This window comes from Cibotium barometz, chromosome 37 (assembly GCF_041138505.1).
Source record: "Cibotium barometz isolate CiBa-2024 chromosome 37, ASM4113850v1, whole genome shotgun sequence".
Lineage (NCBI taxonomy): Eukaryota > Viridiplantae > Streptophyta > Polypodiopsida > Cyatheales > Cibotiaceae > Cibotium > Cibotium barometz.
The window spans coordinates 20,811,333-20,826,465 of NC_141082.1; the positions used below are offsets into that span (position 1 = coordinate 20,811,333).

At 40.1% G+C, this 15,133-nt stretch overlaps 1 protein-coding gene and 2 non-coding genes across 3 annotated transcripts; all 3 read right to left on the minus strand.

Moving 5' to 3' along the window:
- Window positions 1-204: 204 nt before the first annotated feature.
- On the minus strand, window positions 205-332 carry LOC147617052 (small nucleolar RNA snoR80). Its single transcript, XR_015262414.1, has one exon. It is a non-coding gene; the product is annotated as a small nucleolar RNA snoR80 (small nucleolar RNA).
- An 82-nt stretch (window positions 333-414) lies between these two features.
- Window positions 415-516, minus strand: LOC147617053 (small nucleolar RNA Z157/R69/R10). Its single transcript, XR_015262413.1, has one exon. It is a non-coding gene; the product is annotated as a small nucleolar RNA Z157/R69/R10 (small nucleolar RNA).
- A 10,517-nt stretch (window positions 517-11,033) lies between these two features.
- Window positions 11,034-14,624, minus strand: LOC147617054 (uncharacterized). Its single transcript, XM_086776675.1, has 3 exons — window positions 13,854-14,624; window positions 12,555-12,652; window positions 11,034-11,597 (listed from the first exon to the last, which is right to left on the minus strand). Exons 1-3 carry the CDS (start codon window positions 14,022-14,024, stop codon window positions 11,135-11,137), a joined length of 732 nt encoding a protein of 243 aa, XP_086632801.1. The 5' UTR covers window positions 14,025-14,624; the 3' UTR covers window positions 11,034-11,134.
- Between the last annotated feature and the right edge of the window lie 509 nt (window positions 14,625-15,133).

Consider the following 15,133-nt stretch of genomic DNA (forward strand, 5'->3'; position numbering starts at 1 on the left):
TTTTCCTTGTGAGATACACAATTCAAGAATTAGAGGCCATGGATTAGAATATTCTACATGCGAACTTGTCAAAGTTAATCCAGGATCAAACGTGCAGGTAAAGATATAATTACAACGGGCGAAGCTGCTTTCTGTCCTTGAAGATCTCTATAACAGCACACAGCCGCTCAGAGACCTACCCAGTTTGTGAATGAAAGAAAGCAAAAATGTATGTGGCGTTTCCCGATCCAAAAGATACAGAGACCTACCCAGTGATCAAAATAACCACATCCGGTGCTGTAGCGCCAGAGCCATTATAATCGAAGGGCACAAGACAAACCCCTGACATTGGTAATTGGCGCGTTAAGCTAGTGGGCACATATGATGAACCGAAAAGAGGACACAGCAAAAAGAAGAAGGCGAGCGAGGGTTAGAGAAGGTACTCAGACAGCCAAGGGGTGTTTCTTCAAACGGCCGGCTTGAAGCAAACCGTCAGAAACTCTAGTCCGAAATCTGTCTTCTCATCATAGTACCAGAGGACGAGCGCACACAGACACACACACATCTCTCATGATCGCACCAGAGAACGAACACACATAGAGAGAGCTGCACTCTACTGCACACACACACACACACACACACACACAGAGAGAGAGAGAGAGAGAGAGAGAGAGAGAGAGAGAGATACCAGTATTCTGTTGTTTTCTTCATAACGAAGCCATAGTTATATGAGACTTTGAAACCCTAGCCGAGAGCGACTTTGGGCGGGCGGGCGGGCGGGCGGGCGCTGGACGGGTGAGCCCCCACACTGGCTGGTTCATTAGAACCCCCTTCAAACAACCGTTTTTTATGACTAAAATTTCAAAGGCAAAATTACTACAACCGGTCAGTTTGAGCCCCTTGAAAATAACTCTACAGGATGGTTTTTTTCCTAACACTAACAAGGCCCTTGATCTCCAAAATAGGTTCTTAGGGGGGATGGCCGAGACATACTCCCTATCCATAAAGGTGGACTCAGACAGGGATGGCGAAAAAGGTCGCATCCGAGACGGCATGAACTCCCTCGTACTTCACACTCAATGCCACTAACTCCAAAAAAATGTAATACCTACTACCATTAGCAAATGGACAAAGCCCAAGTGGTTAGAGCTCTTGGCCCTTTCTAGTGGGTCCTAGGTTTCAAACTTAGCATACAACAACTTTGTGTTGTGTCCTCTTATGAGATCGCTTCCACTTTGGAGGCTAGAACATCTTTTTGAGTGCGGGCATCTCTGATGTGGACATGGTTGCCACCTTAGATGCCAAACTTCGCCACCACTGACCCCATCTCAACCTAGCCTAAGTCATGAGTGCGTGAGATCTCCCGGTTTTTTCAAGATATCAATAAAATATGGTGGGTGCCTAATGTGTAAACCTCTTAATTTTCATAGTGTTATGGCATGTGGGATCCCCATGTTCCAATGTAAGTCTTGCTCCACAAGACTAACACTTTCACATCTATGAACAACTTGTGTCTTCTTATATGTGAACTCGACCACAATGCCATTGAGCTTTTCAAAAGCTCCAAGATAACGTAGATGCCCAATGGATAGCATCTCATTTCTTGCCCACATCTTGTAGCTTCACCCCCCCTCCCCAACACCCCCAAAAGAAAAATAGAACATATGCATCCCACATAAAAGATTTTCGCTTGTAATATTTATCTTGATAAATCCCTACACGTAGCTACATAAGGTGTTAATTGGTTAGTCTTGATAAGTTAAGGCCAAAATGAGGGTTTGCCTACACAACTATCCAATAGGCCTTCATTGTAGGCATTTATGATGAGAATTTTCCTAAGTTTATACGAGACACAGCTCTCATGTTTGCATGTTCGCTGCCGCTAAGTTTAGCTTACCCTATCCGTGCCTTCATAACCACTAAGCACCCCACATATTGGCATATCTACAAAGTTTGCCTTATCTTAGCCATAACCCCCCATTAAGTGCCCATTCCTTCATCCTGCAATCTTTGTGCAAAAGTAGGCAAGGTGGAATGGGCATTTGGATACTGCTAAAAAGGGAAAAATAACACCAAGCGGAACATGGGGTGGTACCAAATGGTGGGATGCTTGTCAAAGGAGAGTAGAGTGCCTGATGCCAGATATGTGGAAGCAAACTAGACAGTTGGATGGCCAAGATGGGCAGGTCGAGTAGTATAGGTGGAGCCATCTCGTGGGATTGCTTAATGTATCAACTGCTTCTCCAAGAATGAAAACCTTAGTGTAGACGGTCAGAGGGAATTATAAATGGGAGGGCCACGTTTGTGATGGATGCCCCAACCAAGCATAAGGGGTCGATTCCATGTTGTGTAAGAAATTCATATCTCTACCTTGTCTTTTATTAACCTCATAGCATGCTACCATTAGCAACATGGAGGAGTATATCTGAATTAGTTGGTTCTCTTCTCTTTTCCATTAGAGCTACTTCACAAGATGAGGCATTCATCATGTACATTGAAAATGTCCACATCAAGGGTAGCCAAGTGATGTGCCCAGTTCCACGAGGAGCATATTGAATTACTTGGTTCTATTGTCTTTTCTAATTACAACTACTTTACACATGAGGCATTCATCATGTACATTTTCCCCTTGGAATGTACAAATTTGGGTCCAACTCTATGTTGGAACCACATCAAGGGTAGAGTGCTGAGCCAATTCTCACAACAAGATGGATCTGGAATCAAAGCAATTTCCTTTTTCTATTTGTCCATTTCTACCTCCACCTTTTTAAGATCACTTTTGAATATCAATGTCTACACCTTCATGGATGAATCTTTCTTTTTCCTCAAAGATTTGGTTCTCCAAATTTGAGATCTTGCATTGGCACATCTTCATACAAACATTTGTTTCCGATTTTGTGAATGCAAAGTGGTATCTGACTTGTGTGAATGCAAAGTGGTATCTGTCTCGAAGTAAATATACGAGCTTGGCTCACATTATAAGCCCTCTGATTTTCCAAATTCACCTTCAACATTTCCTCATCTTTCCATAGGTAAATGTAATTTGTATCCGAGACGTGAACCATTAACAATTGTCTCATGAACCACCTTTCCAAGATAACATCATAGTTAATTGGTTGTTTGAAGTCCATGATGACAAAGCTATGTTTAAAGGTAATTCCAAAGGTGTCCATGCACATCCGGTTGTGACCTTTCCTAGAGGTCTTTCAAGTGATCCATTAAAGCCATTTTTATAGAGACTCTAGTGGGTTCTAGCTCTAGCTTTCCCCACACTTTCTTTGATGTCCAATCCTTAAACTAAAATTTGAGAATAATTTTAGAGTTCTTTTGCACCAAAAAACTCCTCTAGTTCATCCCAAGCTCCTTTTGAATTTCCTTTTGTACAATATGATAGATAAAACTATCTCCTAGTCCTAATACAATGATGGCTAGGGCTCCCTCATCTCTTCCAAGCCAAAAGCTTTTCTCTTCTTCTTCTTATCCGGGGCACTTTTCCCTCCCACTCGCAATGCCCCAAAGCCCATCTTTCATGAGTACAAATGTAAGATTTACATGTGTGGAAACTATTGGAAGCTCACGGTTGGCCCTCTATAAAAATCAACTTGAAATAAAATACTCAAGCTCAAAATAGATGAAAGCTTATGCATGCGACACAAGAATGGGTGAAATCTCCCCCACCATGAGAGTGGCTCACGTCCTTTTCATGGTGTATTTAAATATATTTCCTTGTACAAAAAGCAAGAGCCAAAAAATATAGATTTTCACATTGGGCTTGCACAAACCTAAATACAAATACATGTAGCCAAAAATATAGATCTTCACATTGGGCTTGCACAAACCTAAATACAAAAATGTGAACACTCTAAGGTTCACTCATGAAATAGAACTAATGTATATCAAAATGTTGCACACTAATGTGCACATAAAATATCACTACCACCGCCGAATAAATAATCACTATGCACCATGCGTCAATAGATTTCTATAGAAGCAAGCCCAATGGATCCATGCACATCCTGTACACTAACCCTGCCACTTATTTGCACTGACATTCATAATATAAGCTCAAAATATGTGACAAGTTAGAGGTGATCAGTCTTTCTTGCACATAAAATGAATATCCATCAAATAAATCCATAAATTCCAAATAATGCGAATAATTCCAGCATTCCTCCCTGGTGAAAAGCAATTGTTTGCAATACCTCAAAGTTGGTACCTTTGCATATTTAAACAACTACGTGCAATACCTCAATTCAGTGACCTTTGCACAAAAGAAAATATCAAGTTCAAAATATCCATCACATAAATCCACAATATCAAAACCTTGTGCAATACCTCAATTCAGTGACCTTTGCACGAAAGAAAATATCAAGTTCAAAATATCCATCACATAAATCCACAATATCAAAACCTTGTGCAATACCTCAATTCGGTGACCTTTGCACAGAAAATAACCATGTGTGATACCTTAGGTGACCTCCACACATACCAATGCCAAATACCAAAATAAACTACCAATCGTATAATACCTCAAATCGATGACCTTCACACGAGTACATTGGTCTCAATAACAAGTGTAAAATTCACTGCAACTGTCTATGAAATGAGTTGATCATGGCAGAGTTTGTTAGCAAGGGCATGGTCTGGAATCCACTGAGATTCTTCTACATGATGATTCTTGTATTTAACCAAATATCTGACATAAACATTGCCATTGCAAGTTGTAGTTTTCTCACGATCGAGTATTGCTTCAGGAACTAAAATTTCTATATTGGCCTCTAGGAGAGGTGGGTCATCATAAACAGGGGTAAAAGGTGGTGTACCTTTAAAAGGTCTAAGTAGACTAATGTGAAAGGAATACTGAATATTCCAATGGTCAGGAAGGGACAAACATTAAGCATTGTCATTGATCTTAGCAGTTATTCTAAAAGGCCCATAAAATCGTGGAGATAATTTAATGGCTGGATGTTTCTCAATAGACTTTAGTCTGCATTTTCCATGCGAAGCCAAATTAAATCATTTTCTTCAAAAGTCTTTGGTCTTCTATGCTTGTTAGCCTGTCTAGTGTAAGCTTGTTGAGCCTTAAGAATAGACTCACGAGCTTTGGCCAAAATACGGTTATGAGTCACAGCAAAATCATCGACCGCTGAAACTTCATGAGAAAGTCTAATTGGAATTGGAAGTTTCTTACCATAGACAATCTCAAAAGGAGCTTTGCCAATGATTGTATGAGGTGTGTTATTATATGTAAATTGTAAAAGATATTGATCCCAATTTGTAGAGTAGGAGATAGTGTAAGACCTTAAAAGATCTAAAATAGTGCTGTTTGTGGCCTCAATTTGTCCATTACTTTCTGGATGATATGAAGAACTAAAATCAATCTTTGTGCCTAAGTTTGAAAACAATGCCATCCAAAAATGATTACAAAAACGAGAATCACGATATGACATTATGACCTTAGGTAATCCATGATTTGTGAAGACAGGTTTAATAAACAATTGTGCCGCATGTGAAGCATTCAATGTTTTATGACATGCAATGAAATAAGCTTGCTTACTAAACCTATCCACAATTGTCCATATCATATAATTTCGAGAAGATATGGTAGGTAAACCAGTTATCATGGTTCCGCACAGGAATAGGTAAAGGCATGAGTAGTCCATACTGTTTTCCTTAGCGTCTTTTAACTCGTTGACATGTCACACATTTTGATACAAAAGAAGCAACATCATGTTTTAATTGTGGCCAATAAAAATATTCTTTTATGGTGCGAAGAGTAGTGAGAATGCTATGATGACCAACATATGGGGGATGATGCATCTCTTCAAGAATAAAAGATCTATAAGGAAGTGTAATGCATAAACGCTTTTGAAAGAAAATGAAACCATCATTATATGCATAATCATGAAGAGGCAACCAATTATTAGTTTCTAGCTTATGCCAAACATCAAAAAAATCAAGATCTGCAACATATGAATCACGCATATCATGCAAAGAATGAATGTCAAGCACTGAAATGTTAGAAATAGAAGGTCGTCGACTAAGTGCGCCAGCCACTACATTCTCTTTACCTTGTTGATATTGGATAAGAGGATGAAAGCTCTGAATAAAATATGCCCATTTAATATGGGGGTCTGAGATAAGAGGTTGATTAAGAAGATATCTAATACTTTGTTGGTCGGTCTCAATCATAAACTTAGAACCCATAAGATAATGTTTCCACATGCTTAAGGCATGGACAACTCCTAATAAATCCTTGTCATATGTACTATACAAAAGTTTAGAAGGTGTCAATTTTCTACTCTCATAAGCCAAAGGATGTCCATCTTGCATTGGGACTGCACCGATTCCTGAGCCACTAGCATCAGTGACCTACGAGAAAGAACGGTCGAGTAAAGTCTGAAGTTGGAGGATAGGGGAACGAGTCAACAAATATTTGTCTATCAAATGATTTTTGTTGGTTTTCACCCCATCGAAAAACTAAACCTTTCTTAAGCAATATTGTCAAAAGAAGTGCTATCAATGATAAATTACGAACAAAATTCCTATAAAAACCAGCCAAACCAAGAAAAGATCTAACTTCTTTAACACATGTTGGAGTAGGCCAAGTCTCAATGACTTTTATCTTTTTTGGATCAAATTTGATACCTTCACCTGAAACAATGTGGCTTAAGTACTTAATTTCATCTTGGAAAAAGAGACTTTTATTCGAATTAGCATAAAGTTGATTTTCTTTAAGAAAAATAAACACTAATGCAAGATGCTCTTCATGTTCTGCATGATTCTTACTAAAGACAAGAAAATCATCAAAGAAAACAATGATGCAATTCTTATGGCCAAGAAATATACGATTCATCATGCATGCAAAAGTAGCAGGTGCATTGGTTAGACCGAAAGGCATAACCAAAAATTCATAAATGACCAATTTGAGTACGAAAAGTAGTTTTATAAATGTCAGAACTAGTCATTCAAACTTGATGATATCCAGATTTCAAATCAATTTTACTAAATACAGATGCATCTTTAAGCTTGTCTAGAAAATCATCAACACGAGAGATGGGATATCTATTCTTAACTGTGACCTTATTGAGAGCTCTATAATCAATACCCATGCGGTAAGTCTTATTTTTCGTTTCAACAAGAATAATAGGTGCACCAAAAGGAGAACTACTAGGTCGAATAAGTTTATTATCTAATATCTAATTTGGCATTCTATTTCTTTTTGTTGTTGAATAGGATTTGATAAGGAGCTCTATGAGGTGGTTGGCTACCCGGAATAATCTGTATAATATGGTCTTCAGGATGTGAAAGAGGTAAAGCAGGAGGTAAATCATCTACAAAACAATCATGAAACTTAGCCATGAATGCTTGCTGAGAAATTTTCATATGCTTGCACTTCATTAACTAAAATAATGTATGCACGTGATTGCTTTCAAAGTGCACGTTTAGCTTGGGTATGAGATAATAATGGATACTGGGCACCATAGTTGCAGTGGTGATATGCACCTTAGGAGGTAAATTATTGGTTTGAAAGTCAAATTAGAACATCCTCTGATTCTTTCTCAATGCTTAAATCTTATTTAAAACACTTTCCTTCTTGATTGCACCACCCATTGGCCCTCCTATCTACACTCAAAATTATGATCCTTTCCTTCTTTTTATTAAGTCTCATTCTCTTACAATTATTGCACACTCTTCCTTGGGAATTACTTTCACCACTCTCGATTGTTCCTAGGTCATCTCGATTGCTCAATACCACTCCTTCATGGTTTTTTATTTTCCCTTGTCCTTACTCTATATGCATGTGCGTCCCATAATAGCAACGTTAAATCATTGCATGATAATAATCATGTGAAATTTGTTAAATATCAATTCTCTTCATATTGTAATTTTTTGGACATCAACTAGCACATATGTGTACACATCCCCAATACGAGTAGTAATCGTGGTTGTGCAACTTGAGCATCACCAGGTAATGATCTAGGAGTCCAAATGGTTTAGAGATAGCTTTAATAAATGTGGCAGACTGCCAAATGCTTGTGTTGATAATTATTCCCAAAAAGATCCATACGTGAAATTGGTGAATTTTACTCCAAGAGACCATGTCTTGAGGTTTTGGGGCCCAAATGGGTACACAAAACATTTTGGATGGGTCCAAAATTTGCTATTAGATGCCCAAACAATTCAAGATGTGACTAGCATTACTAACAAATGGAAAAAGTGTTTGAGTTGGATGGAGAGTGCCATATCATGCTAAACAAAGATGGCCATTCTTGTTTTCTTTGCAATGCAATTGTGAGTAGGTTGAACGTTGTCCTTATGACATGAAAAAATAATACCTCCCATTGCACCATGGCCATTACATTGTTGATTGAGAGTGGGGAGGGGTTCCCTTAAGCCATTGTCTTTTCTATAATATTAATGTATGTGCACTTTTAAGCAGTATGATCTTATCTTTGCAACTTATTTTTAGATTAAATTCGTTACCCTTGATTGTGTATAATGATCAACAATCCTTTAAAAAATGATAATCTTATGGAAAACATGCTATTTTTATCATGTTTATGTTACACATTTTATATATGCCTTTATTTTTCTCCTATGTAAAAATATTCAATATGAGGAGAATCAAACCTAGACTAGCAATTACATGGTTCAAAATCAGTTTGAAATCAAGATAATAAATTAAGAATTAAGAAATGATTAAGATAATAATGATCTTAAAGCAAAGACTTATTTCATTGATAATATCACTCTAAATTGAGTAAGGAGATACATCAACTTATAGCTCAAGAAGCATCTCTATATCCACAACTCTCTCGTGCTATCCTTGATTCTCTCAATCACCTGTACTTTTTACATTTTCATGTTCTCTAGAATATTCTTGATCTTTTACAAAATTGCCAATCAAATCAACCTTTGCCCAACACACCACCACACAAATAAGTTTTGTCTTCATACATGCACGCGATTACAACTATTTGTTGCTCATAGTTGAGGGAGGGCTACAAGTTTTGCCTCTTCCCTTCAGTAATGTGACAACATTGTTCACTTTTATGATTGAGTACAACGCATGAGATTTTATCACTTGTATTGGTTAGTTGACCCCTACATCAATAATTCCCATAAAGATGATGTAGATCCCCCCTTTCAAATAAATATCCCATCAATGTGATATTTAGTTGGCCCTTACATCGATAATTCCCATAGAGATGATGTAGATCCCTCCTTTGATGATATAAAGTTTTTTTTTTTTTTTTGCATGTGAATGCCCTCTCAATGCTATCGCACATGGCTAGGCCCCTTTCAATATCGCTTGTCATCTCTCTTTCATGCGTCTCTTCAAGTCATGAGCCTGATGAGTTGGCCATTTACTCCACCCCACGATTGATCTCTTGGGGGGACCCCATCCTTCAATGGTGGGTGGAGTACCCATAGGCCTTCTTGGTCATTGTTTCATTTGCCGTTAGATGTATCACCTCCCCAGAGGTTACCCTCGTTGCTAGTCGAGCTCCGCCCTACAAATCTCCCTTTCCCCCCTCCGATGACACAAAGCCCTAGCACCCTACCCCTGAGGATGAGGATGGGGATCGGTGGCAAATGATAGGGTGGAGGCAACACCACCAAAGTAGCACACCGCTGCCAGGCAATACAATCCAATGTGACTCAGACAAACGATTGTATCAAAGAAGCATTTCAAGCATTTATCTCAAGCTCACCGGTCCCACCCGCCCAACAGAGGGTCCCAACGTCAGGTCCAACTTGAAAAGCTATCCCATTACTCCATTAGAGGTAAAAATGAACTTGTACAGGTGAAAGAAAGAATGCCACTTTGATCCTACCCCCAGCCCCCCATGCCCTCTCCAAGCTACATCCAAACACCCACAACTAACGAAGAGTCGTGCAAAACTCTATCGACCGCAAAAGAGATGAATTATCCAAGCACCCATCACATTGACCTATTAACTTGGAGAAGCAAGGATTCCCATTTGGAGGGTAAGCTATGATCTCATTTTTTACCTCGTCTTTGGAGGATAGTTTAGAGAGGTTTTGAAAGTCATGTTTTTTTTTCTTTTAAGTCGGTTTTTTTTAACTGTGCTTTAGTTTTAAGGGTAAATGGCCCATGAGGAACCACCTCCCCCCTCCGATGACACAAAGCCCTAGCACCCTACCCCTGAGGATGAGGATGGGGATCGGTGGCAAATGATAGGGTGGAGGCAACACCACCAAAGTAGCACACCGCTGCCAGGCAATACAATCCAATGTGACTCAGACAAACGATTGTATCAAAGAAGCATTTCAAGCATTTATCTCAAGCTCACCGGTCCCACCCGCCCAACAGAGGGTCCCAACGTCAGGTCCAACTTGAAAAGCTATCCCATTACTCCATTAGAGGTAAAAATGAACTTGTACAGGTGAAAGAAAGAATGCCACTTTGATCCTACCCCCAGCCCCCCATGCCCTCTCCAAGCTACATCCAAACACCCACAACTAACGAAGAGTCGTGCAAAACTCTATCGACCGCAAAAGAGATGAATTATCCAAGCACCCATCACATTGACCTATTAACTTGGAGAAGCAAGGATTCCCATTTGGAGGGTAAGCTATGATCTCATTTTTTACCTCGTCTTTGGAGGATAGTTTAGAGAGGTTTTGAAAGTCATGTTTTTTTTTCTTTTAAGTCGGTTTTTTTTAACTGTGCTTTAGTTTTAAGGGTAAATGGCCCATGAGGAGTTGATCACTATTGAAGGTTGATGCCTACACATTACGCTCTGCCTCCATAAACCTATGACGTATTCAGTGTCATTGAATGGTGTGTTCTTCACTACTGCTGCGTTTTGTTTTTACCATAACGTGACACTTAATAAGTGGTGTTTATCGATAACCGCACCTCTTTGTAATGTTCTCTTTGTAGTCTTATTACCTAGTATCAAGTTTTGATACTGTAGATAAATCTCTAAGGTTTTAAGGGTGTTAAGTTTGAGTGACATTGGTAAGAACTTTTTAATATGTTCGTATCCAAACAAAATGTCCTAATAATTTTGATCACGCACTTGCATTCTAAATCTGATACCTTTGCCGTTAATATAATGGGACTGCAAGCTCCCATAACTATACAAAGAGTTGCACCTCTTAAAACAAGGGGAAAAAAACCTCAACCCCTTTCGACAAAATGACTTAACCTGACATCTACAACACGCAAATCCGGTCTGTCAGTGAACCCTTCAATACTATCATACGGGATCTGCCTCTCTGAAGTCTGAGAGCTACACACACTCAAGTGAGAGTCCCCATCACAGACCAAAGAGTTTTCGAGTCCAAATGTCTCACCAGGCAGACTGGTGCGTCCAGAAGGAACAGGGCCTAAAGACTCTTCATCTGAATGTCCAGACAAAGTTCTTGATCCTGAGCTCAACTGAGCAGTTAGAAGAGGTGTGGGACGAGGAGGGACCATTGGTCTCCCAACAAAGTAGCCCTGCAGGGACATCCTACAGACAGGACAAGTGGCATGCTGCTGCAGCCATGCATCAATGCAATTCACATGAAAATTGTGTCCACACTGAGGTAACATCCGTAGGAGCTCCTCCTCTTTGTATTCTCCAAGACACACCGCACACCTGTTCACCAGTAAAAGAACACAACATGATTAAGAGAAAGCAAGGGCTCATCTACAAAACTGCACACAGAAAGGTCTGATTACCCTTTATTACCCTTCTTATGCAAGCAGGAGAGGAGAAAATAGTAAAGTAACATGCTCTTTTTGTGTTCTTGCTGAGCCTAAAGAGGCCCACAGCCCCTGGGAAAGCCAGAAGTAGAGTACAAAAAGATTAAATAAAGTGCTAAAAGCAGCAAAACCCCTACATTTCTTTGTTCATCTGAAGATGCATCTAAATGTATTCACAAACTCATTACCATAAAAATGCATAAACCCGACATAAGTACCAAAGAACATCGACTAGAAGCCAACAAATGATTCTATCCTAGTCTGCTGTGAGCACCAAGAAACAGCAGCCAGACACAGCCCATAGAACTACTGGAAGCTAATCGAAGGTGCTTCATATGTATTGACTTATTTGAATTGAAGCGCCCATGCCCCCACTAGAATGCAAACAACTACAATTATATGTGTCAACAGATGAGCTTTCACACTTTTGACATTGATTATCTTCTTGGCAAGGGAGTCGGGACTCATTCATGTCTCATGGAGAATGCATCAGACATACAACAATGTAGTCTCATATGTTTCACCCATGATATGACTTCATGTTAGCACCAAGAAATAGCAACCAGACAACCCATTAAACTACTGGAAGCTAACCAAAGGTGCTTCTCTCCTTATTGAGAGCACACATTTCAAAAGCTAGGGTCAACATGGCCACATGAAAACTTGATGTCCAATACTCTACATGAGTTTCAGTAGGAGTAAACTGCTATGGAACAGATCAAAAAGTGATGTCAAAAAATCTAACAGCTACACAAATCTGATCAAATCTTGCCTCAGTTTAAAGTTTGGTTTACACTAATCTGAACAAAAAGCCATTACAAGAGAAGTTTACAAAGTAAAAGAGCCTTACATTGCATCTTGTCTAGGGAGAAACATGTCCTGGTGGAAGGTGACGGTTGGAAAATATGCTATAACCAAAGGATTGACACCACTAGAATTATGTTCAACCTGGCTAAAACAGACCGAAAACATTCTGAGTTACCACTCCGAAATTGATAAATAAATGCTAGAAGTTCTTGCAAAAGCTTTCATGTCAGGACTATATGTAGCAGGTGAGAGCACGAACAACCTTGTACAAAAAAATACACAGAAAAAGAAAGTATTCATGCACATTTCAACAGAGGTTTAGTGGAGGCATCCTATGTCATTGTTCTTGAATGACCTCTGTTGACAGGGACTTGAAAGATGCTTGCAAATCAATACGTTAATGTACAAAAGCAAGCAATTTTTACCGAGTCCCAAACACTACACTGGTTAAGCTATGATATTGAACCTTATGTAAGGAGAAAAATCATGATTAACTATTGCTTGGATGTGGAGTCTCAGTGCCACTGTTGCCTCGCGGCACTAAGGATCTTGTACCTCTTCACCAGAGCAATCACTTCATCACGTGGGATACAATTGCCTGGGTGACAGACTAGCCACACACCCCACTATACGAGGATGATGGCACAACCTGCACTTCATCAATCTTACCAGCACTCATTTCCTAACCCCACAGATGTAGCCTCCCTCCAAGACGGCCAGCCATGTAGGGGATGGCCACCCAAGCCGCTCTTTTTCTAGTCTCAAGCAGTACAATCGCCGAGCCTGAGGAGGAAAATCATCAAGAACTGTCGATTAGAAGTGGAAGTCCCAGCACCACTATTACAGCAGCACAAGTTTGGAGGATCGTGTGCCTCTTTGCCGGAGCAAACGCTACCCACTATGAGGATGCCACACGTTTGGTTAGTCAGGCACCCGTGACACAGAATCACCAGCATGCCTCTTGATTGCCACTGAAGATGATCGGCATTCAGTGATCTGGCAGCAAGGAGGATTGGGTGAGCCCGTTGCAGCAGGACCAGGCTGAGCATCTCCTCCTGCTAATTAAGTTCAAAAAGATCTAATGCATACACTGCTCTACAAATAGACATTTGCTCTCTGTTATGAGAACCCAAGGTGGCCTTTTCCCCACCCCTCATAGGTAACCTCCCTCCGAGAAAGGCCACACCCCATCCCGCCCTCCCCACTCTTTTGATAGATTTTAGAAGGTTATAATTGGTTTGAAAAAGAACTACAGATAAGAACTTTGAGTCTACAAAAAAAACATAGCAGTCCTTTTTCATAACAGATCTAGATGGGGTGCGGAAGGAGGGGGCAAACGCACCACTCTTCGGCTGTGCGCTGTCCCTGAGAAAATAAATCCACGAGATCCAGGCGTTCTTCTGATGAAAAAGCGTGCGCAGAAGTAACGGCCACACCAGAAGAGGATGAAAATGGAACTAACAGTTATTCCGAAGATGCTCAGAATAAGGTTAACAATCGAAATGGCCAGCATTTCGTCGAAACCCTAGCTCTGTCTCTCCAAAATTACAGAAAAAGCCCAACCTAGTTCTGTCCGTTTCTAGGAAAAACAGCAGAAAAACCGAGTTTATGTCTGCAGAAAATGAAACCACTGATTGTTCTGCCTGCTGAAAAAACCCTATCTCTGTCCGAACAAAAACCCTAGCTCTGTCCACCTCGATCTGCCAGAAGGAGAAACCCTAGCTCTATCTACCATCAGAAATTTCCCTGGCTAGATCTGCCAGATGAAGAAAACCCTAGTTTCGATCTGCCTACAGAAGAAGAAACCCTAACTCTAGCAGAAAAAATCTCGATCTTCCTGCATAATAACCTCGGTCAACATGCAGGAAAAGCCCCTAGGCAGGAAAAGCCCTAGATCTTGCCAAAAAAGAATGCCATGTTCGCTGCCTGCAGAAAAAGCTCTACCTTTTAGAAAAACCTAGCTCTACATTTGTGGTAGAAACCCCCGTATACTTGCCAGAAAAACCCACTCCTCCCTTCTTGGGAAGAGACTCTGGTTTCGTTTGTTGCGAAAAAAGTCACAAATATGTCCTGCCCCCTCTGTCTACATCTTAGTGACTAAGAGCTGCACTGAAGTCCCACTAGTCGCAGTAAGAAATAGAAAGCCCCCAACCTATCTATCTATCTATACAAGATAAAGCAAGGGTGCCTACCCCTTTTACCTAGAGAGAGGAGAGGTTGAATTTTTGAAAAGGAGAAAGAAGAAGAGAAAGTACCGTGGGCGAAGAGACTAACGGAGAGTGGATGATATGGGATTAGGGCCTCTTTTCATCAAAAAAGTTGCAACACTATTTGGGAATGCCAGAGCAAGGGTAGTGATTAATGGCAAATTATCAGAACCATTTGAGCTCAAGAGATCTATAAGACAGAGTTGTCCTTTAGCCCCCCTTCTTTTTGCTATAGCTGCAAATGCACTAGGGTGGCTAGTTCAAGATGCCTTGTAGAAAGGGGAAATGAAAGGCATTGAATTGCCAAACAATAAGTGCCTTCAACTTTTTATAGATGACACTAATGGACTGCTTCATAATGATAAGAAATCTATTAGAACCTTCTGGGAATGCCTTCAGATATTTTGTACAGCTT